General features: G+C 37.7%; 1 protein-coding gene across 1 annotated transcript in view; it reads left to right on the top strand.

Annotated features, from left to right (window-relative positions):
• DNAH6 (dynein axonemal heavy chain 6) overlaps nt 1–23,847 on the top strand; it is a 206,828-nt gene that overhangs the window by 7,843 nt on the left and 175,138 nt on the right. The window contains exons 5-15 of the mRNA XM_081944223.1: nt 763–1,030; nt 1,733–1,867; nt 1,959–2,082; nt 2,954–3,095; nt 6,158–6,329; nt 8,770–8,883; nt 9,823–10,023; nt 17,184–17,304; nt 19,058–19,209; nt 19,913–20,065; nt 22,724–22,975. Of these exons, the coding sequence (XP_081800349.1) occupies nt 763–1,030; nt 1,733–1,867; nt 1,959–2,082; nt 2,954–3,095; nt 6,158–6,329; nt 8,770–8,883; nt 9,823–10,023; nt 17,184–17,304; nt 19,058–19,209; nt 19,913–20,065; nt 22,724–22,975 (1,834 nt within the window). The remainder of the gene's footprint in view (nt 1–762; nt 1,031–1,732; nt 1,868–1,958; nt 2,083–2,953; nt 3,096–6,157; nt 6,330–8,769; nt 8,884–9,822; nt 10,024–17,183; nt 17,305–19,057; nt 19,210–19,912; nt 20,066–22,723; nt 22,976–23,847) is intronic.

Here is a 23,847-nt window from a genome sequence, read left to right as displayed (position 1 = left end):
TATGCTTTGAAAGCATGAATTGGAATATCCATCCACTCACTGCAGAGCATGACACAATACCCAGATTTAGAGCAAATTTTGTTAAAATCAAAATATATTGTATCCTAATCTATCAAGGAAAGAACACAAATTGCTGTCATATTATTGTTTTTAGCAAATTGGGACAACAATTTGATGCAGGATAGAGTTTTATGCAAATATGAAGCTAAATTGTACAAAAATTGAGCAAGGACATTTGAGTACTAATGCATTTAGAAACTCTGATTTATGCCTTTCGTGTGAACAACTAAAGTTTGGGCAGCTGGGAAATATATATGCTTTAGTACTACCATTTGCATTGAAGGTGGAACCGGTACCATTCTGAATCACTCCACTCTGTCCTGGATCAATAAAGATTTGCTTCATGTCATTGTAGCTGCTTGTGGATTTTATATAAATGGGATGGGATGAGGCTGCATCTAATAATTAAAACAAAACAATGCAATGTGTTCAGTTATCCAGGATATGCCAGATATCGTCCTGCCATGATCAAAAAAGTTATGTTAATTGCCACCCTCCCTCCTTGAAAATTAATAGATTGGTAGCAAAACCCATGATACCGAATGATATAAAAATAACAGGTAGGTTCTGTTTCCTACAGGTGTAGGCTAGGCTTATATAGATAATCCATCATTTATTCAATTTATTCAAGCTTATTGAAGCTTATTCAAGTCTTGGCAAATAATTTAATCTATTAAATTATGTTTTTTTATTTATTTTTAGAGTTGTAAGCTTTGACTGCATTAACAAAAATGACTACTACACTATTAGTCCGCAAGCAGTTATTCATACATATAATGGAGAAGTTGAATACCTGGAACTTGAACGCTGGGAGCAAGAATATGTCTATCATAGGGCACTTGTCAAAATCACTATATTTGCTATATTTCGCAAATGGAAATCATTTAATGTATGGAGAAAAAATGTCCGCGGCAAAAACATCAGTTCATGTCGCCGAGCTTTACAGAAGAACTTATTTATTGTTAATGGTGTATGTATTGTGTTTTTATTACTGAAATAATATATGTGAAGGATGTTAGATAATCTAAAGCAGGCCTGTCAAACTCACATCATCACAGCATCATCACATGATGTATCAGAACTTTTTTCCCCTTGCTAAACCAGGCATGGGAGTGGCCAGCACATGATGCATCTGGCTCGTGGCCCGTGAGTTTCACAGTCCTGATCTAAAACATTGTATTGTTTTGAAGAGGTCACTCTTAAATATCAAGATAATTTATAGTGTACTATAGGTATCCTTGTGTGAAATATATTCATATTAACATAGCTGTAGTTCCACATTTCTAAATTAGTGCTGCTAGAGTTTAGTTAGTATGGAAAGTCAGTAAAACTTATAATCTAAAAAATTCACAGAGACAATATTTTTAATATATGGGAATTCAGAGGCACCAATATCCAGGAGCCATTTTCCAGGAGCCATCAACCATGCACATTTATATTTCAGTTTGGACAACTTATGTGTAAACATGCCAAGACCCCTTTATTCCATCAAGATATGGAAAAAAAACCTGGGAGACACAGAGAAAGTAGAAAAAACAGATGTTTTCTGTGATTTCCAATTTGTCTCATAAATATGAAAGCCAATCAATTTGCTTTTGTTGTATTATTCAGAAAACGTACACAATACTTTATAATAGTTCTTTCTGTCTTATTGATTTGTTCTGTTTTGCAGTGTTTGAGACCAGCAATTCTAAACATCCAAGAAATGTGTTATCGAATTAGCGACATGGTGCTTTGTAAAATTGAAAAGGGCTATATATATACATTGATAGAATTTAAAGGTACTCAGTTCAGTCAGCTAAAAGATGTGAGTTTCATGTTTCAATTGTTAAGAATTCATATAAATAATTTAATTGAAACTTAAATATTATTCAGCTGTAATTGCATTAAACTTTTAGGTGGCATCTCGTTTATCAGAATTCAGAGAATTAGCCAAAGAAGTGGTTAGAGGTGCATGTCGAACTGCATTGCTTGAAACTGGTTTCACTCCTGATGATTATTTTTATAATATTGAGAATACAGGTACAAAACTGCCATATTAACAATAAATAATGTTTATATATTTATTCTAAATGCCTTATGAGACTGTCTGTGTATTTTATTTTTATCTCAGAGAGATGAGATTAGAAAGTTCTTTGAATTTTCAAATAATTGTACTTTCTTGCAACATTTGAACTTTGGGAATTTCAGTTTTTAGTGATTAAGGTATCTAGCTAAAAACTAGGAGGTTGTGAATTCTAGTTCCATCTTGGGCACAAAACCAGCTGAGTGACTTTGGGCTAGCCCAGGGGTGTCCAAATTTGGGAACTTTAAGACTTGTGGACTTCAACTCCCAGAATTCCCCAGCCAGCATGGCTGGCTGGGGAATTCTGGGAATTGAAGTCCACAAGTCTTAAAGTTCTCAAGTTTGGACACCCCTGTTCTAGACACTTTTGCTGAGCCCTTAACAAACCACTTCTGAAAAACCTTGCCAAAAAAACCTCAAGAGAAGTGGATCTAATTTAATAGAAAAAAATAAATAAAAGTGGGACAGAATCAAGATGTGATCTTATGTACTATGAGGAGAAAGACCGGGGCGGGAGGGGGGGGGTTATCCACCATTGCAATCTCAATATGCAACAGGGAGAAGATAGTGTGAATGTGTGTGTGTGTTTGTGTGTGTGTGTGTGTGTGTGTGTGTGTGTGAGTACAGCCTGACCCAATCCACACTTTGTTATGTATCAGTCCCAATTATTTGTGTGGCCCCTGTAAAATTTGACAGGGTCCAGTATAACACTCACATTCTAAGTCAGATAGGACTTTTTATGGATATATCATTTCTTTAACTGTAAATGTACTATTTAGCTTTGTGCCTGGAATAATTACAGCAATTTCTACCTGTATTTTTCCTCAGAACAGATAACAATGGCAACAAGAAAAGAAGTTATAGGAACCACCGTTTCTCGTGTTGAGAAAGACTTCTATGGCGAACAACCTGAAAGAATGACATACACAGAACAGGCCAATAAAAGGGCTCAGTGTGGAAGGCTAACATGGTTAGTAATAGTGTATATATGGGTGGTCTTGTCATAATATCTTTCTCACAATTTAGAACTGATAGATGTAAAATAGCAAAAGTACTTCTTGCAAAAAGTGGTTATAATTTAGGCTAGTTTCACCTATTTTGTGAAAACAGAAACAAACATCTGATTATGGATTAACATGCTATGTGACCTGAGTCACAGGCATCAAATCATAGGCCTTAAATCCTATTTTGTAAATGTTATAAATATTTATTTCAGCAGTCCTTCCATTAGAAACCAAACTAATCCTTAGTAATAATAATGGTGAAAATATAAATGTAAAAAGTATAGTCCATTCCTTCCTTGTTATATTTAGTACTGTGTATATCATATCTGGGTGTTATTTATGTTTCATGGCAATATGAAAGAGTAATCAATATATTGGCCAGTATGAAATAGAAATTAATAACTTGGGAACATTTTTAATAATAGTTAAAGCAATGTTAAGTTATTGCTTTGACAGGCAATGTTATTTATTGCTTCCTATCCTTGGCCCTTTGTTTGAATTTTGTTGCTGCTTTCCTTTTGTTGAGATTATATAGCAGCGATGGCAAACCTTTTTTGGCTCACGTGCCATAAGTGGGGGGAGCGCAGGGGGGTCGTGTGCAGGCATGCCGCACCCATAATGCAATGTGCGACCACAACCAGTGCGCATGCGCGCACTACAGGTGTGACCCCCCACTTTTGCATGCTTTTTTCACCCTCCCCAGGCTCCAGAGGCTTTATAGGAGCCTGGGGAGGGTGAAAACAGCCCTCCCCGCCCCCCCGGAGGCCCTCCGGAGGCTTCAGCGACCTTCAGGAGGCTTTCCTGAAGCTTCCGAAGCAGTCAAAATGATCCTCCGAGCAAACCGGAAGTGACTTCCGGTTTGCTCGGAGGGTCGTTTTAAGCGCTCAGAAGGCATCAGGGACCTTCAAGAGGCTTCCCTGAAGCCTTCAGAGCGCTCAAAACGACCCTCCGAGCAAACCGGAAGTGACCAATGCAAGTGATGCATTGTCTAATGCAGTCCTAGGCTGCATTAACAGAGGGACAGAATCATGATTATATTAAGTGTTAGTATCGCTTTATAGTGATTTGGTAAGACCACACTTGGAATATTGCATCCAGTTTTGGTCACCATGGTGTAAAAAAGATGTTGAGACCCTGAAAAATAGAATGACTTGTTTCCAGAACACTGGAGATTTTAAAGATGAGATTGGACAGTGATTTGTCTGAAATGGTAGGGTTTCCTGCTTGAGCAGGAGGTTGGTTTGGAAGACCTCCAAGGTCCTTGTTGTATTATTTTCAAAGCCATTCTCCCATATTATTTTCAAAGCCATTTAAATTTTTTCCTTTGAAGGGTGAAATAAATAGGATAACGATTTCTTACATAAGTAATACATTTTGATCATAAAGAATTTTTTATTTATGGATCACACTGAAACATTAAGCATGTAGATATGAATGTATTTATTAATCAAATTTATATGGTCACCCACCTACCAGTAGAACTCTGAGGGGCAAACAGAAATTAAAACATAATACAGTTAGCCAAATCAATTAAAAGGAAAACTAAGTTGCAACCTCCAAAAAAATCTCATCATCAACATAGCAGACACACCATTCCAGAGTTACAGAAACATCTTGGCCCCAGGGTGTGAGGAAAAGCCAGGTCTTTTTAGTCTTTCAGACAGCCAGCAGGGTCAGGGACATCCATATCCCTGCAAGAGCAGGCTGTTAAACAAAGCAGTTTCCATGACACAGACAGTATGCTTTCTATAGGGTCCCCTAGAAGGTACCACTCCATGAAGGGACTTGGAGAATGTCCTCTTTGTAAGATCAGAAGAGGTGGCAAAAACCATAGGGGACAGGAATTTCTATAAGTAATCTGATGACCAGATTAGAAAACGGACTCTGTGGGAGGGTTATTATAGGCCAGTGATGGTGAACCTTTTTCTCCTCGGGTGCCAAAAGCACACACGCGCGCACTGTTGCGCGTGCTCACATGCCAACCCCCATAATTTAATGCTCCCCTGTGCTGTGCCCCCTGCACATACGTTCATTGTCATTCCCCCCACACACACACACATGTGCACACAGTTTTCTTGGAGCCTGGGGAGGGTGAAAACGGCTTACACACACACACACACACACACACACACACACAAGGCCCTCTGGAGGCTGGAAACGGCCTATTTTCCGACTTCCGGTGGGCCCGGTAGGTCTGTTTTTCTCCCTCACCAGGCTCCAGGGGCTTTTTGGAGCCTGGTCAGGGCGAAAAATGGCCCAACATGCAAACACTGAAGTTTGTGAACAGACTTCCAGGTTGCCCTTTGGGTCGTTTTTTTCCCTCCGGAGGCTTCAGGAGGCTTCCCTGAAGCCTCCGAAGAGCGAAAAATGGACCAAAATCAAGTCCAAAAATCAGCTGGCCAGAGTGCGCATATGCGCTGGAGCTGACAAGGCAACGCTTTGCATGTCCTCACAAATGGCTCCGCATGCCACCTGTGGCACGCATGCCATAGGTTTGCCATCACGGTTATAGGCTATAAAAACAATTATAGGCTATAATTGTAGAATTTTGCAAGTTGGATTGTGTTTTACTTCTCTTCCTCCTTATAGCCCAGTAAATCAGGGAAGTACATGGCTGTGTCTCTTCTGAATGCTATCTTGTATTATAACAATAGCAATATCACTTAGACTTATATACTGCTTCATTGTGCTTTACAGCTCTCTCTAAGCCAGAGGTATCCAACCTGTGGGCCAGGCCCACTACCGGGCCATGGCCTATTTGCAACTGGACCACATGAATGGTGGGCCGGGTACATGTGCAGCCGAACCCATGCGAGCAACGGGCACCAGCTCTTGCAGCCCCACTTGCATGAGCGGTGAGCACACTCACACAAGTGAAACTATGTGCACAAGCACCTGCATTTCACACAAAACCATCCCCTTTTCTCCCACTCCCCTCCCTGTGCCTGGCTGCCATTAAAGTCCGTGAGATTGTCTGTGCTAAGATAGCAGTTTGTTTTTCATTATTGATTTGTTTGTTTCTTCCCAGCTTTATTCGTCTTGCTGATTATCTTATAGTAAATACTATGCACGTCTTGGCCGTTAAATCTGTTGCTACTCTCTTGTGTTACCTTACTGATAAGTTGAAGAAGACACCACTTGCAGAAATTATCCAAACATGGAATACAGATGGAGCAGCACCTGAAGTTGTGGAAAAAAAGGTAATATTCATCAAAGTGAGATGTTCAAACTGTTTAGAATGACTTGATCAAAATTTCAGAAAACTTAACTGTTTAAAGCAGAATCATTGCTTTCTATTGATAAATATCAATCATTTTGTTTTGATCTAATATATTGTTCTTTACTTCATATCCTGTGAAAATGTGTTTCTTGAATCCATTTGATCAATGGACAGTAATGAAACTTACCTTTATAGTACGTTTTATAATTGGAAAATACTTCAAAGAGTTCTGTGTAAAGGCTTATAACATAAATAATGATATGTTAGTGCTGAATAATATCCAGAAAAAGTCTCTACAATCCTAATGAATAAATAATATTCATTTTGAGAAGCTGGATAGATCTGATTAAAAATACCAATTTTAAACAAAAATGTGATTATTTTAAGAAATGAGTATCAAAGGGGGTGGCCAACGTCGCGACGACACAATGTGCGGTCTCGATTGTCCCGAGACCGCCGTTGATTCTTTTATTGCTACATGGTCCCAACGGACCTAAGCCGTCCCGAAGAGACGGTGATAGGGGGACAAATCCTTGCTGGTCTCAGGGACATCGCAAAGTCCCTGATTGACCCAAGGGAAGTGCTCCAAGTTGGCGATAGACAGCCCCATGCTGACAAAGTCAGAGATGGCCATGGAAAGAAGGCAGCTGAAAGTGAGTCCATCTGGTGAGGCTTTTTTTTTTTTTTGAAAATGATTGCCCAAAGGAATTTTTTTTTTTTTAAGACAAATTAGTCCTTTAAACAATGAATAAAGTGGCGGAATTTATCTTTATTGGACTGCCTTGGAAGGTTTTTATTTCTCTTTCTTCCTGTTAACGATGTTTTGTGGATTGAAGTGATTGTAACGTTCTTTGTTTCTTCTCGTAAGCGAACAAACTCTCTTTTCTCCTATTTTCTGCTGCCTTATTTGTTGGCTGGAACTAAAACCTATTTTATTATAATAATTTATTTTGCTACTTCTCATCAACTTTTATTAAAGACTTTTAAAGATTAAAGATTTTAAAGTAGGATCTTGTAGATGCTATAGAATGTTTTTGTTTTTAAAATGTTTATTCGTTAATAGATAATCCATTATGATAATAATAGCAAAATAATAACTTTAATTAGTGAAAACAATTCGGATATAAACTGTAAATTGGGACCTGGGAAAAAGATTTATTAATTTTTATTAATACTTTTTTGTTTGGATTTTGTTATAAAGATGTAATTTCTTCTGGGTACTTATAAATTCTACTAATAAATTTTTGTTTAGATTTATTATAAAGATGTTAGATAACTACAATAACAATAATGAAATGTTACTGGCTAAAGAGATAAGATTGTTCTGTTACTCGAAAGACACAGGTTGACAATGAATGTTGATAATTAAAAACTTAGTTAATCTTTGGTGATTAATAAGTAGGATTTTGTACATGCCTATAGAATGTTTTTGTTTTTTAAAATGTTTATTCGTTAACAAATAATCTATGCTGATAATAATAATGAAATAATAACTTTAATTAGTAAAAACAATTTGGATATAAACTATAACTTGGGACCTGGGAAAAAGATTTATCAATTTTACTAATACTTTTTTGTTTAGATTTTGTTATAAAGATATAATCTCCCCTGGGTACTTATAAATTCTACTAATAAATCCTTGTCTAGATTTACTATAAAAATGTTAGATAATTACAATAATAATAACGAAATGTTAATGGATAATGTTTAATTATTTTATATGTGTTGGTATTGCTGAAAGCAATTGGATATAAGCATGAGGTTTATAGAAATAGCTAATGAATGCCAGTATATGGTTGTGTCTTTAAATATAAATGATTCTAGGTAAAAGCACGTTTAAACAATTATAATTAAATGAGAATGATGGTACATTGATGGTAAAATACATAAATATTTTTTATTTAAAATGTACAATCCAATATGAATGAAGTATAAAGAATGATTGTGGTAGTAACGCACGGAATTTATTTGTAACCAATCAATATGCTTTCTGGAAGATGTAATGAATGTTTTTTTTTGTGTGTGTTTTGTTTAATTAAAACAATAAAAAAAATTCAAAAAAAAAAGAAATGAGTATCAAAATTAAGGATTCTAGTAAAAGGATGCATTTTAAAAAGAATGAATACAATATGATATCACAGAAGAGAAAGGAACAAAAACAGCTGAAGTTTCATCATAATCAAAACAAAGAAGCAACATGATCAAAGAAAAGAAAGACTCTCATCAACATTCCTAAGCATTCCAAAACATGCAATTGCTCTGGGCCTGTGAACACTGTCTGGCTATTCTAACTGAACCATTTCTTGGAAAGTATTTACGTTCTAACAAACAGGGAACTTTCAAGACTAGAGAAGTTTAGAGCTTGAGTTCATTGTCTCATTTTTAAAAAAGCCAATTCATTTTTTCTTTTTTTACTCTAGGGAACTCCTTCAGTCACTGCAGAGGAAGAGGAAGCATCCATTCCAATGTTTCTTGTCGAGCTAATTTTAGAGATCCATGCATTGCTGTTTGAACCAACTGCGGAAGAGTTCGAGGTTAAAGTTCATTTAGTTTTGAAAAGGTTTCCATTTTTTAAAAAATGTAGTCATGGGACACAGAGAACTTGAAAAATTATCTTTATAGTTATGAGTCAGATGTAGTTCTCGACTGGCATAGATTTAGGCTGGAAGGTGCCTCTGGAAATAATTTTTGATCAACTGAATAATAACTTAGCTTTGAGTCTGACCGGAGTATTTGAGAAGAATAGTAATGCTTAAACAATACAAAATATGAACAAGGACAACCTGTTATTTCTTAATGCTATTAGTGTATGGACAACAGGAATGAAACTAGCAGTGTTAATTGCTAGTTTACTACAAGTAGTTAGTTTGTTAGTTAACTGCTGTGTATAAAAGGCACTATTTGAAGGCATTTTGGCAATGACAAAGATGCAGTGAAAATTAGGAAGGAAAGAAAAGTACGTACCCAGCAACAGAAAAAAACTCCAAGTCCAAATCCAGGGGTGACTTTTTAAAATAAAAACTTCTAGGTAGCTTTGCAACTTGTCCACTGACACAGACTAGCCAGGGCATTTAATTAACTATTTATTAACATCACTATCAGAGATACTATGCAAAGGTGACTCTACTATTGGTATTTCTATCTTTCTTTCTGTGGCTTTAGTATTACGTATGAACTTTGGAGATTTATTTCAATTTTAGGTGGCATTCAGGTTTTATGCATTATTGAAGTTACTGTAATGTAATACACAAATTAATACACAGCAGACCTCATATTCTTTTTTAAGAAGTGAAAACTTTTAAAATTGAAAGCTCTAGAGACGGCATTCAAAGTGTTAGATTTGTGGGTCTTCATGAGAAATTTTTACGATTGTTGTAAAGGATTCTACCATATTTATGTGAAGAGTTCTGAAAATGCTATACAAACCTTCATAACAAACATTTCAAGTGATTTTCTTCTATTTGGTCGAACAGGATACTATGGCAGATATTGTGTCTCAGTTCCAGGCAACTGTGTTATCTGTTGCAAACCTTGTTCCAGATCAGTATTTTGATGCCTTCACTCGTCCTGTTATTAACAACAAACTTGAAGAAAAAACATGTGGTGAAGGACCAAGCTTATCAACAATGTTTAAAGATGATAAGCATCTTCAAACTATTATCCTACAAATAAAGGTACATGACACCCTTGTTTATAAATTTATTTACATTTAAATATTTCATATTGCAGAGGTACTTAAGTAACAGTTTCAAAACTGAATGATTAACAGAATAATAGAGTTGGAAGGGACCTTGGAGATCTTTTAGTCCAACCCCTTGCACAAGCAGGAGACCTATATCATTCTGGCTGTTCAATCTCATCTTAAAAACCTCCAGTGATGGAGCACTCACAATTTCTTTTTTTATATATATATATATATTATTTTTGAATAAACACAAACAGACAAAACACAACAAACACCACAAAAATATCTTCCATTACAAATTGTAAAAAGTGTGTCAATTGGTTACAAAAAGCTTTCATGCATCCCTTCCACAGTCATCACCTACAATTCATATCAAGTTATATATTTTAAATCAAATATATTTATATATATTACTATCATCATACCTCAATCTTCATATGACTATAATTGTTTTTACATCCCTTTATATAAAATATTCCAAAATTTAAAGCATAACCACACGATGGCATTCCGTTATTTATTTTCAATATCATCCGGCAACATTACAGCTTTATAAACCTTTCTAAATAAAAATTAATTATGTTTAAAAACAAAGTTTCTAGACCTCCTTTCTTAATCACTGTTTACAATTTATATCCAATTTCCCTTTTATCATGTCAATACAAATATTACATTATTATAATTATCAATCATTTATTTAAAAATATCCGTCATCATTTCATTTTTTTGTCTTACTTTAACTAAATTTGACTTACTCTTTTTTTTTAATATTATAAGCTTTTATACATAACAGAGTTTCTAAACTTCCTTTCATGATCACCATTTAGAATTTATACAAAATTTCCTTTTATCAAACCAATACATATGTGTATATTGTTATCATTATCAATTATTTATCTAACTATATCCATTATCAGTTCATTTTTAACATAATGCTCTAATTTTAACTAAATTTGACTATTTTGTTCTTAGTTTTATCTCAACCCTTTCCAGTAATAGTGCAATCTTATGTCTTTTGCCATTTGTAGAATTAGTCTTCTAGTTATTTCCTTAATCAAATTTGTGTGGACTTCTCTTCGCAACTTGTTGCTTTTTACATATCTTGTAAAATCTCAAGACCCTCCATCAGCTTCTTTAATCAGCTTATCTTTGGTTATCAGTAGTGCTTTTGTCAAAGTTTCTCTCCTTGAATCCATCAATTCTTCTCTTTTTTCTTCTTCTATACCAGTGATGGCGAACCTATTTTGGCTCGCGTGCCACAAGTGGGGGGAGCGCAGGGGGGTCGAGTGCGGGCGTGCCGCACCCATAATGCAACGCGCGACCCTCCCATTTTTACATGGGTTTTTTTGCCCTCCCCAGGCTCCAGGGGCTTTATAGGAGCCTGGGGAGGGCGAAAAGAGCCTCCCCCAACCCCCCGGAGGCCCTCCGGAGGCTTCAGGGACTGTCCGGAGGCTTCCCTGAAGCCTTCGGAGCGCTTAAAACCACCCTCCGAGCAAACCGGAAGTGACTTCCGGGTTGCTTGGAGGGTCGTTTTAAGCGCTCCGAAGGCATCAGGGAAGCCTTGGATGGTCCCTGAAGCCTTCGGAGCGCTTAAAACCACCCTCCGAGCAAACCGGAAGTGACTTCCGGGTTGCTCGGAGGGTGGTTTTAAGTGCTCCGAAGGCATCAGGGAAGCCTCGGACGGTCCCTGAAGCCTTCGGAATGCTTAAAACGACCCTCCGAGCAAACCGGAAGTGACTTCTGGGTTGCTCGGAGGGTCGTTTTAAGCACTCCGAAGGCATCAGGGAAGCCTCGGACGGTCCCTGAAGCCTTCAGAACGCTTAAAACGACCCTCCGAGCAACCTGGAAGTCACTTCCGGTTTGCTCGGAGGGTCGTTTTAAGCGTTCCGAAGGCTTCAGGGATGGTCCCTGAAGCCTCCGGGGGGGCGGGGGAGGCTCTTTTCGCCCTCCCCAGGCTCCTATAAAGCCTCTGGAGCCTGGGGAAGGCGAAAAATAGCTTTTAAAAAGGTGAAATCAGCTGGCCTGCGCGCGCATGCACACTGGCCAGCTGAACAGGGCAGCACCTCGCGTGCCCTGACAAATGGCTCCGCGTGCCACTTGTGGCACACGTGCCATAGGTTCGCCATCACGGTTCTATACCTTGTAATCTGGCTTAGAGCTCCTATCTTCCCTTTCCATGTTCCACTCTTTCCATCTCCAACCACACTCAGTCCACTGTCAGTATCCGCAATTATCTTGCCACTTTATTCATTTTTCCCTTGGGTTTTTAGGACTCTAACCTCCACTTTTTTCATTTGCTGAATAACTTCAATTTTTCCATTGAATTTTACTGCATTACCATCTATATTTTCCAATCTCTTCTCAATTCTCTCTGTTGTTTCTAATAATTTTTGAATTTCAAACATAATCTATTGTAATGTTATGGTTTCTTTTTGATGTTTTGCCATTCTTCCAACTAGTAAACACTGCCACTCTAGTTTCAAAACAAGGTTTTGTTTTCACGTCTCTCCAGCTGCAAAAGAAGCATCCAAAGAGCACCTGTATAAACAACCCATGCTCTTCTCCTTATCTCTTCTGTAAACAAGCTGAAGCCTTTGAAGTGCAAAGTCAAAATGATCAAAGAGAAAAAAGAGAAAGCAATGTTTCCAGGACTCAACCTCCAAGTGGCAGTGTAACTTCTTTTCCCTCTGATGTTACTGCCCTCTTTATATTCCTTTTATATCTTCTTTATATTCCAGGCTTAAAGGAAAAACAATTCTTAAATGGAGCAAAATAAAGAGAAAAAACCCATATCTTTATTATAAAAATAAAGAAAAAGATTTAATCCATAGGTAAAAAAAGAAATGGAAGAAGAATACCAATACTTTTACTTTAAAAAGTAGGAAATATTTGCAAAACCTCTATCCATAAAAGAAAATGAAAAAAAAGGATAACACGCTGTCCAATATAGCTTAATTTCGCTGCTTATTTTCTTTTCTTTGCAAGTTTCATTTAACTTTGATTATTTTTGGGCAGTGTCTTTTATAACAATAAAATTTCCTCACCAAATGGACACACATTATCTTTCCGCTTTGCTCCCATTACGGAGCTGCCCCAACTTCAGCAGCTTTTGGCTGTGCTTCTGTCGCCGGCAAGAAGAGATTCTCTTGGATCCATCAAGGACTTTGCAATCAGCAAGACGTACTCTTCCCTGTCACCTTCTCTTCGGGACGATTTAGGTCCAAAAGCACCGTCCAGCAGCAAAAGTATTGACTGCTATCTCGGAACTCCACGATCTCATGTCATACCGTTGTGACACCAGCTCCTGTCTCCAGCACTCACAATTTCTGAAGGCAATTCATTCCACTGATTAATTCTTCTCATTGTCAGGAAATTTCTCCTTAGTTCTAAGTTGGTTCTCTCCTTGATAAGTGTCCATCTATTGCTTTTTGTCCTGCCTTCTGGTGCTTTGGAAAATAGGTTGACCCTCTCTTCTTTGTGGCAGTCTCTCAAATATTAAAAACTGTCATCCCCTAATCCCCCTCTTCACTAGACTGGACATACCCAATTTCTGCAACCATTCTTCATATGTTTTAGCCTTTAGCTCCCTTATCATTGTTGCTATGCTCTGCATTCTTTCTAGAGTCTCAATGTCTATTTTATAATGTGAAGATCACAATTGGTTGCATTATTCCATGTGTGAGCCTAACAAGGCATTATAAAGTGGTACTAACATGTCACATGCTTTTGATTCTAACCCTCTTTTAATACAGCCTAGGGTTACATTGGCTTTTGTGGCTGCTGCAGCACACTGCTGGCTCATATTTAAGTGATTGTTCACAAGAATTCTAAGATCCCTCTTGCAGTTACTGCTATTGAGCCAGGTTACATCTATTCTCTACCTATACATTTGGTTTTTCTTACCTAAGTGTAAAATTTCTCATTTTCTCACCATTGAATTTCATTTTGTTAGGGCACGGTGTTTAAGTTTGTCGAGATTCTTCTGGATCTTGAGCCTATCTTCTGGGTGTTGACTATTCCTGCCAATTTAGTGTCATATGTAAATTTGATGAGTTCCCCTTCTATTCCCTCATCTAAATTGTTTATGAAGACACTGAAGAATACTGAGCCTAAGACACAACTTGGAGTACCCCATTGCTTACTTCCCTCCCTGTAGATGTCGTTCCATTAAGGATCATACGCTGAGTGCGATTTGTCAGACAATTACGAATCCATCTGGTGGTGATGCTGTTAATCCCACATTTTTCTAATTTATTCAGAAGTAGGTTGTGGTCTACTTTGTCAAATGCCTTAATGAAATCCAAGTATACTACATACACAGCATTTTGCTGGTCCACTAACTTAGTCACTTTGTCAAAGAATGAAATAAGATTTGTTTGGCATGATTTGTTTTTGACAAACTGGTGTGGGCCTCTGGTTATAACTTTGCTTGCTTCTAGATCTGTTGCTTGATTATCTTTTCCAGGATCTTCCCAAGGTATTTATATTAGGCTGATTGGTCTGTAGTTTCCTGGATCTATTTATTCCCCTTTTTTGAAGATGGGAACCGCATTAGCTGTTTTCCAGTCCTTTGATAGTTCGCCAGTGCTCCAGGATTTTTGAAAGATATAGTTCAATGGTTTCAAAATAATGTCTGCCAGCTCTTTCAGAACTCTGGGATATAATCCATCTGGTCCTGGTGATTATGTACCATTAAGTTGTTTTTGACTCCTAGCAACCATATATATAGAGATTTTCTCTATAACAATTGGTCTACAACTTGGTCCTTCAGATCTTTCAATGACATGTGCATCACTATTGTAACCTAGGACATCCACCTTGTTGCTTGGTGTTATCTTTCCATTCACTTTTCTCAACCAGGAAATAATTTGAGCCTGGTCATTTGCGCCTTTAGTGAGAATTCTGGGTTGATTTGTTTGATGATCCATTTTCTTTTTTTGGACTGTCCACAGTATTCTAAAGAATCTTCTCCAATGCCAAAGTTCAAAAGTGTGAATAGTCTTTCTATCATCCTTCTTCAAATTCCAACTTTCACTTCCATACGGTGTTACAGAGAATACTGTGGCATACACGATACTGATTTTTCTAGGTAGAGACTCATCATGGCATTTGAACATCTTTTTCAAGGACTTTATACCTGTTCTATCAAGTGCTAGTTTGCAGCATATTTCTTGACTTGTTCCTTTGGTGTTGATGGTTGATTCTAAAAGGCAGAAATTATCCACCACGTCAATATTTTCACAGAGTTGATCTCAATTTAGTGAAGCCTAAGGTGTCAATTTATAGTCATTTCATTTCATGTTACGCTGTGTTGAGCTTTCCTGTGTTCGTGCTTCTTATGTTCTATGTTCCTACTGTGATTCTATCTTGCACCTTTGGCTTTTCTTTTCTTATTTGGCAACATCAGCAATAGACCAGAGGTGGTATTCTGCCATTCACCCTGGTTTGAGCGAACTGTTAGCGGCGGGAGGCTCCGCCCACCAACCCACCCAGACATCATCACAGGCACTCTGAATGCGCAGAAGGTTCTGGGCATACACAGAAGGGCCACACGTGAGCGCTCCCGGTTCCAAAGATAAGAGAAAACCATTACTGAACTAGACATCCCAAAGACTTTATTCTAGCTATGTATCACCACCATTACTATTCTGAAACATCTTCAGTTCTTCCTCAGTAACATGTTGAGTGACCTGAAGACCCATCATCCAAGCACTACGTCATCAATCAATTTAGTTTTTCTATCCATGTGGGTTTTGAGGGTTTTTTGGCAAAAATAAAGGAACGGATTTACTATTGTTTTCTCCCATGAAGTATGAATTGATTTCTTTGCCATTGTCACTAAAGTTATCATGTGCCTCCAGCATTTTTCTATATTGCTGCTGCCCAATATAGGGGGCTTCACACCTATTCTATTCCTAATCTTTTTCTTCTCCCTGTGTCTTCTTTGAAAAAAGTGCTAATATCAATAATTTTTAAATATATTCTTACAACAGCTATTATATACTTATACCTATATATCTAAATTAGTAACACTGTCCATGAAAAGTCAGCGGGGGTGGGGTGGGGGGTATAAACTGGCTAATAAATTTCTTTGAACCAAACTGTAAGGTTAAACACATGTCTTCCCTCTAATACATACAAGAGGGAAACAGCAGCAGATGTGGTTTGTTCAATATTGGGATAATAGTCCACTAATAACAATGGGAGATTTGTTAATGCAAATTGCAGCTTGTGGCTTGGGATAATGATTATAATCAAGGCTCATTAGTGTCACTGAGAGGTTTTTTTGCAACGCAAATTTGGTTTTGGAATATTATTATTCACCTTGCTGTGAATAATACTATAGCAAGGAGTGGTGGTAGATTTTTTCCATTACTTGCAGCTGCTATTTGTAATAAGTAAGGTAATTAATAATAGTTTGGTCCTCAGAAAAGATCAGAAAAAGACATACTTTACAGCTTTGGTATTGGGCATCACAAAGAGGAGTCAAATTAACTATGTAATGCATTTATTTATTCATTAAGAGTTGAGTGCAAATGAAAATGTAATAGATTTTTTAAAAATGTTGAATTTGGGTAATAGCTTAGATTCACTTCAACCGAAGACTACATCTTTTAAGAATTTAACTAAGTAAAACGTCTGATTAAATGCAGGTTGTACAGTTTCTTCTAATATACTGGTAGTTATATTTAAAGAATTTAATTTATTTAATACATATTCATTTATATCTCACTTTTTTCTGAAAATCTCCTTTTATCCTCACAACAGCAATCCTGTGTGTAAGCTAAGCTGAGAAAGAATGCCTGGCCAATAGCAACATGGTTTTGACATCCTTAAATCTGGATTTCTCTGACAACAGTGTCCAGTAAAGCCCTACTGAACTCTAATAAAATACTGTCTTCCTTTTTTTAAATTACCTAAAACAGTTTGGTAGTAAATAACAAGCTAGCATAATGATTACTTACTTCAGGGTAGATATTTCAACTTGCTCTTTAACTTTTATATGCTTGCTATCATTGCTTCTATTTAAGAATAACACAGCATAGTAATACATGACACTGAAAAAAGTAGAAGAAATTAAATAAAACCATCATATGGATGGAAGTTAATTAAAGTATAATAATTTAAATATCTTTTTTTACTTTTTAGGAAACAATTGATTCAGCATTTGAAGCAGCAAATTTATATGGAACTACTTTTGAAAAGTTTCGATTATTTTTTAGAGAAAATGAAAGCCTTGATTTGCAAGCTCTAAAGAAAGAAGAACCTGGTAAATATTGTTTTATATTTTGTTACATTTTGTGCCCCATTTGATTAAAAATGATTTTCTTAGCAGTGTGTTATGCCAGTAAACATTTGAAATATCAAAATTATAGAAAATCCCCTGGATATGGCATTAAACAAGCTCATTTACTGTAGGTGGCAGCACCTAGCTTTTATCTGAAAATGTTATATTTCACATATTTTTAAAAGAAGAAAAGAGGCTTCATTTTTCACTTTCCCCAATATAGGTATATTATGAAATAAAGCTAAGGCAACCTGCACCTAAACCAATCATATAGCCTTAAGAAGGTTGTCTCTGTCTCTTTAAGCTATTAGCATTGCAAAGCATAGACAAAGGTAGATGAGATTCAGTTGTAATTATGTAATTATATAACCGTGAATGGCCTGAGAGAAAGGAACTGACCTAAAGTCACTTTCTCACAATTTTTTGGTTACTAGTCTGGTGCCTTAATCACTAAATCAAAACTATTTTCCAGATGACATAAGTATTAAAGAATTATAGATAAACTATGTTTGTGTGTGCATGTGCAAACACACGCACACACACACACACACAGAGAGAATAGATTCTTCTTTTAATGGCCTAATGGAGCAAGGAGTATCTTTTAAGCTGAATGTTCACTAAGTGCCAAAAGAGATTTTTTTTCTAAAAAAATGTACATGTGACAGTTTCATAATCTGCTTCACTATTGTTTGGGTCATTATTGTCTGAAATTCAGAGCAAAGTTAGATTTATTATTTGTCTATGAAATCTAAAATTCTCTCTACCGGGATTCAACTTTAGGTTTCCTTTTTGAACTGAATTTGAATAAAAACAGAGGAAGACTGCAATATTCTATTATAGAATGGTTGGTGTTGGTGGTTGGTGTGTAGTGTAGATAATCCTGGGTTCTTTCTGATTCTTTAATTCACTACTAGTAGTTGAACTTAAAAGGTAAAATGATGCTTAAAAGTCCACTTGAAGCATCAGTCTGCAAACAAGCCTTTTTCCAGGATCACACTGGAACTGGAAACAGTAATTCCAGAAAAAATCACAACTACTTTAAAGAATTGCAGAATGTTGCTGCATATAGATGACTAATATAGACTTCATGATAAAAAATATGAAATACTCATTGCAGTGACACAACATCCTTTTTGTTGTTTACCTTCCCTGACTTCTTATCCCTACTATAATTACCTTTTTATGCTATGAGCATGCTTGCTCTCTAAAGTTCTATTGTATCTTTCAATCCAAAGCTTTTCACAGTTCTAATAGGTGTGTTAATCTCATGAAATCTGCAATACCATTTTTTACAACAACCATCTTTTAAATAGTTAAAAGCTTTTGGTATTTTTTTTTATCAGAGAAACACTTAATGGAACGGAATGGAATGGAACAGAATCCCTTGCTATTGTTAAGCAAATGACTGGCCTAAAAACCCACCACTTCTCTGAAATTGTATTGCTGAATTGAGGCTGTTTGTGTCTAGGTTTCATAATATTCGGGAATTGGAAGTGGTTGCTTTCATACAAAATAAACATTTGTTTATTTCTGTAAAATCTCTCTATAGACCAGACAGGAGAAGATAACCCGTTTTGAGTAATCTCTGTTCATCACTAAAAAAACAACAACTTTTTTTTCTAAATAAAAAGAGAGAAATGTATTTGTATTCTTTCCCATGAGGAAATACAATATAATTTTCCCCCTCAAGCCATCTGTAAATGACTAACTGTATCCTTCTGTTTAAAATAAACAGATGTTAAATTTTTTGCTGAACAACTGGAGAAATATCACAGACAACACAAAGAAGCGTTGGCAATAAAACAAAAGAGACCATTAGGTTTGTTCCTCATAGATGCTAAAAGGTTGAAAGACAAACTAATTCCATCACCAAAGCGCTGTTTGGAGGTAAATCCACATTGCCCTTTAACTTCCATTTTAATGCTCCCATACCAGATTAGAAATAAAATGGGGTCAATATAAAAACAAGAAAGTTTCTGCATACTAGGGGGATTTTCCAGGAAAATTGTGTGTGAGAGAGATAATGTAACATCAAAGATATATATACATGACATTTTTGTATTCTTGAACCAAATCCTGAAAAAAATGTTCTATATTCTCATGTGAGATCTTACAAAATTTTGAAATCAAAACATCATTTTAGTTAATTGTAATAATTTAACAACAGTATTTGGGAAATCAGGGGTGCCCCTTGGGGTGTGGTAGGTATTGACTTCTATTTCCAATAACTAGAAGACGTTTTCCAAAATTCTGTTCTCAATTTAATCCATTATGAGCTGAAATTTTATTTATTTTGTTTATTTATATCTTACTTTTATTATTTTTACAAACACCTTAAGGTAAGTTAATCTATCCAATACATCTTCTTTCTCCTATTTTACCCATAACAACCTTTTGAGATGGGTTGAGCGGAAAGAGAGTGACTGGCCCAAAGTCACCTATTTCCGTTTAATCGTGACATGACATTTACTCGTTATAAACTACCTAGGCTTGACTAAAAAATACTTTCATGTTAAGTAAATTCCTAACTAAATGTTATTTTTCCTTTTATAATTTTACTAATGCTTTTAATACTTCCTTTTGCATTTAGGTTATTAATGAAATGCTTCCTATAATTGCAAAGAAAAAAGTGAATACCATTCTAGTTGAGGCAAATGATGCTAAATTTAAACTTGAGTTTCTGCCAAGTACAACTACTGAATATGTGGTTACTTTGACATTCCTTGATGAAATACAAGATAGGGTAAGTTCACCATACTGTTTTAATTAAGTAGCATGAGTTAGCAAGTTTCATTTTGCTGCCATTGCCAGATGCGTTTTGCTTGTTTTTAGATACTCGGAAATCTTCTATCTACAGTTCATCTATGCTGTTCAGTTTCTCATAAGAAATCAAATAGATCCTTTTGATCCGGGTAATAATTATGTTCTCCTACATTTGCTTTCCTGGGAAATAGCTACAATGTAATGCGCATATCTAAATCTAGTCCTGCTGTATATCCTAGCTGAAATAAATAGGGCATGAAACCTATGTATCACAATTGTTTGTGTGGCCTGTCAAAGAGTAATTTTCCTTCACATCTGCAGTGCTTAGTTAGTGCTCACCAGATGTTTCCAACATCTTTCACAATCCCTTGCCACTGGCTATGTTGGCACTAAGCGAAATAGAAAATGTTTGGAGGACAGCAGGATGCTGGAGGAGATGCACTAGAGATGAAATATAGCAAAATCAGTGGAATTTATTCCCAGTCTAGCTAAGAGAGATAGCACTTGTTTTGCAATCACAATTGGTAACTCAGTCGTTAGGTGACGTGGTTGTTAAGTAAAACTGTCACTGTATTTATGACCCCAAAAAATCCAATTCTCTTCCACTCTGGGAGCCAATGAGGGAAGGAATCTCTGTCTCTCCCATGACCCAGAAGCAGTGGCATGTGCAACACAACAAATGTTATCCATATTATATAGTATGTGTTAAGTTCTGGGCGAAGAATGGAGGTGAGGCCAGAGTAACTTCTAACAGCTCTTTATTCAATACTGCCTGTGAGGCAACTTAAAAATACTCTGGCTGACCTAGTTCCTTTTATAGGAACTAATCAGCCAACAGCCAATCAGGAGAGAGTATTTTCCTACTCCAGCAGATAACCAGGGTAAAACCTTCAATTATTCTTATCTACCGTCTTTCCCCGAAAAAAGGACAGGGTCTTATTTTCTTTTGACACCCCCTCCCCCAAATTTTGCTTGGGCCTTATTATCGGGGGGGGGGGAGCTTATTGGTTTGGGATTGCCGGGTAGCTGCTCTCTTGTGAGCGGGCGCCCGAAGAGCCGAGCACAGCCTCAGGAGCAAACGGCTGTGTTGCACTGTCGCAGCAGCACAACAAAGTCGCCATGAGGTGACCACGCTCATGAGCAGCCGCCCAGCAATGCCCCTTTCTAGCTGGGCAGAGCGCCACTCACTGACCCAGTAATATCCCAAGGGTGCTAAGCCGCGTGGCGCTCTGCCCGGCTGGAAAGAGAGGTTGCGCGAGCACTTGTTCTGCCTCCAGCTCGTGTGCCTCCCTGCCTCACCATGCCCAACTCTCCCTGCAGGACTGGGCCAGGGTGCCGCCACGGCCCTGCTGCTGCCGCCGCTGTCATGCTCCAAGCATAACCGGCTTCCAAACTCTGGATATCCGCTGCAGCGGCTGTGCCGCCAGAAGACTCGGCAGCAGATCTCTGGAGTTTGGAAGCCGGTTATGCTCGGAGCATGGTAGCGGCGGCCATTCTGGGACTATGCTCTATGGTTGTGGACTGGGTGCGGGAAGACTCTCTGTATCAGAGTCTTCCAACAGCCAGCCCACAACCATAGAGCGTAGTCCCAGAGCAGCCACTGCCGGAAGACTCGGCAGCGGATCTCTGGAGTTTGGAAGCCAGTTATGCTCGGAGCGGCAGAAGGGTGGCAGTGGTGTCCTGGCCCAGCCCTGCAGGGAGAGTTGGGCATGGCGAGGCAGGGAGGCACGCGAGCTAGAGGCAGAACAAGTGCTCCCGCAACCTCTCTTTCCAGTCGGGCAGAGTGCCACACGGCTTAGTGCCTTTGGGATATTACTGGGTCGGTGAGTGGCGCTCTGCCCAGCTAGAAAGGGGCATTGCCGGGCGGCTGCTCCGTGAAAGCAGCTGCCCAGCAACCCCCCGCTCCAGCTGGCACAGTGCCACCCACCAACCTATTGGTATCCCAAAGGCGTCAAGCAATGTGAGCACCTTTGCCCCCCCTCCCCCGGCTCCTGCGGCTTTGCGCCTTCAGGATATCACTAGGTTGGTGAATGGCACTCTGCCTGACTGGGGGCGGGGGTTGTACAGCGGGCTTATTATTGGGGGAGGGCGTATATTTTTGCCCACAGGAAAAATATGGCATGGTCTTATTATCAAGGACATGTCATAATTTTGAGGAAACATGGTACAATACATAACAGTATGTATATGAAATTACTGGGAAGTGTAATGATGAGTCTCAGTTGTACAAGTGGTCCTTGATTTATCACTACAATAGAGCTTTCCCATTATGGTCACAAGTGGTGATAGCCATTAAGCAAGATTACCTCACTTAATGATCCCCACTCTCCCTGATGCAGTCATTAGACGAATGTGCAGGTTATTAAACAGAGCAGAGAGTGGCTCAAGTTGTGGAGGCCCCCGGGAGGCCTAGTGCACTCTGGACAGAGTGAGTGAGAGCGAGAATAAGTGCATCGGAACTTGATCTTTATGTAGGTAGTAGGTAACGTTGATCTCTTTGTGCAATTTTAAAATCAGGTTCCTCCCTATATTTAAAATGGCATTTGACAGCAATTAAGATTTGCTAAGTGTTTTAAGATAACCTATCAGAGTATTTGCGAACAAAATAGAAAAATAATTTGTTTCTATCTTCCCTCAGATTGAAGTCCTTGATGATGAATCAAAAGTGGTTTCTCAGATGTATCAGCTTATTGAACAGTATGTCATACCCACACCTCCTGAAGATTTTGCTTTGTTCTCCAGTTTGAAGCCCTCTATTGTTGCTGTTCGTAATGCAATTGATAAATCTGTGGGTGAAAGAGATGCCAGCATTATTAAATTCTGCCAGCTTCTAGATGAAGATGTTCACGATCTGAATGAAGAAGTTAAAGAAGTTAGACTTCTAGCACAGGTAATAAACCAATTATTTTTTTTGTATTCCTACATTACTGAATTATAGTTTGTCACAGTCATCCAGATGTTTAAACTGAATTTGGCATTTTTATCCACCTATCAAGTACTTCTCATGCACCTCGGATAAGCAGATGTTCATGTTTGATAGTGTTAAAGGTATTGCTGCAGGATGAAAGCTGTTCCAAGTAAAGCTGAGTTTTACAATTGACTGGTGGTGATTTTGTCAGTAATGATGGTGGTGGTCCTCCAGTTGCTTTGAGGTTGCAGCCAAGGAAGGAATACTACTATTGGTACTACTCAGGCTTTCTCTTGCCACAGTTATTCTATTTCTATTTGCAGGTCTTTTCATAATATAATTCTTGTTATTATTTACTAATTATTTGCCCTTATTAGTTCCAGTAGTTGGGTGTGCTAAACCCAACATGAATTAGAAAGCCATACTATGTGGTAGAACTATGCTTCCCCAGCAATAATTCTCAGAGTTAGCATCTGATAAGAAATGCCTTGGGTAAAAAGGCAATGAAAAGTCTTTGACTAAGAAGCAGGAAAAACAATGCAACCTAATGGCTCCAGTGTAAGGAACCTCATAAATCAGGTATTCCACATGGCTTTGGGTTTTTAAATTAAGAATTTCAATTTCAATTTCAATTTATTTGATTTGTTAGCCGCTCCCTCTCCACAAGGGACTCGGGGTGGCGTACAATAAATAAAAACACATATATATATTACATTACACGGAGGAGGTAACAACCATTACAATACATAAAATAATAATAATAAAATTAGAAATTAAAATACCCCAGTTTAAAATTACTAATTTAAAAAGACTGTCAGGAGGAATAAGATGGAACTATGCTTGAGCCAGGCCAG

This window comes from Natrix helvetica, assembly GCF_964273705.1.
Source record: "Natrix helvetica genome assembly, chromosome: 2".
Lineage (NCBI taxonomy): Eukaryota > Metazoa > Chordata > Lepidosauria > Squamata > Natricidae > Natrix > Natrix helvetica.
This window is presented reverse-complemented; position numbering and strand designations above follow the sequence as displayed.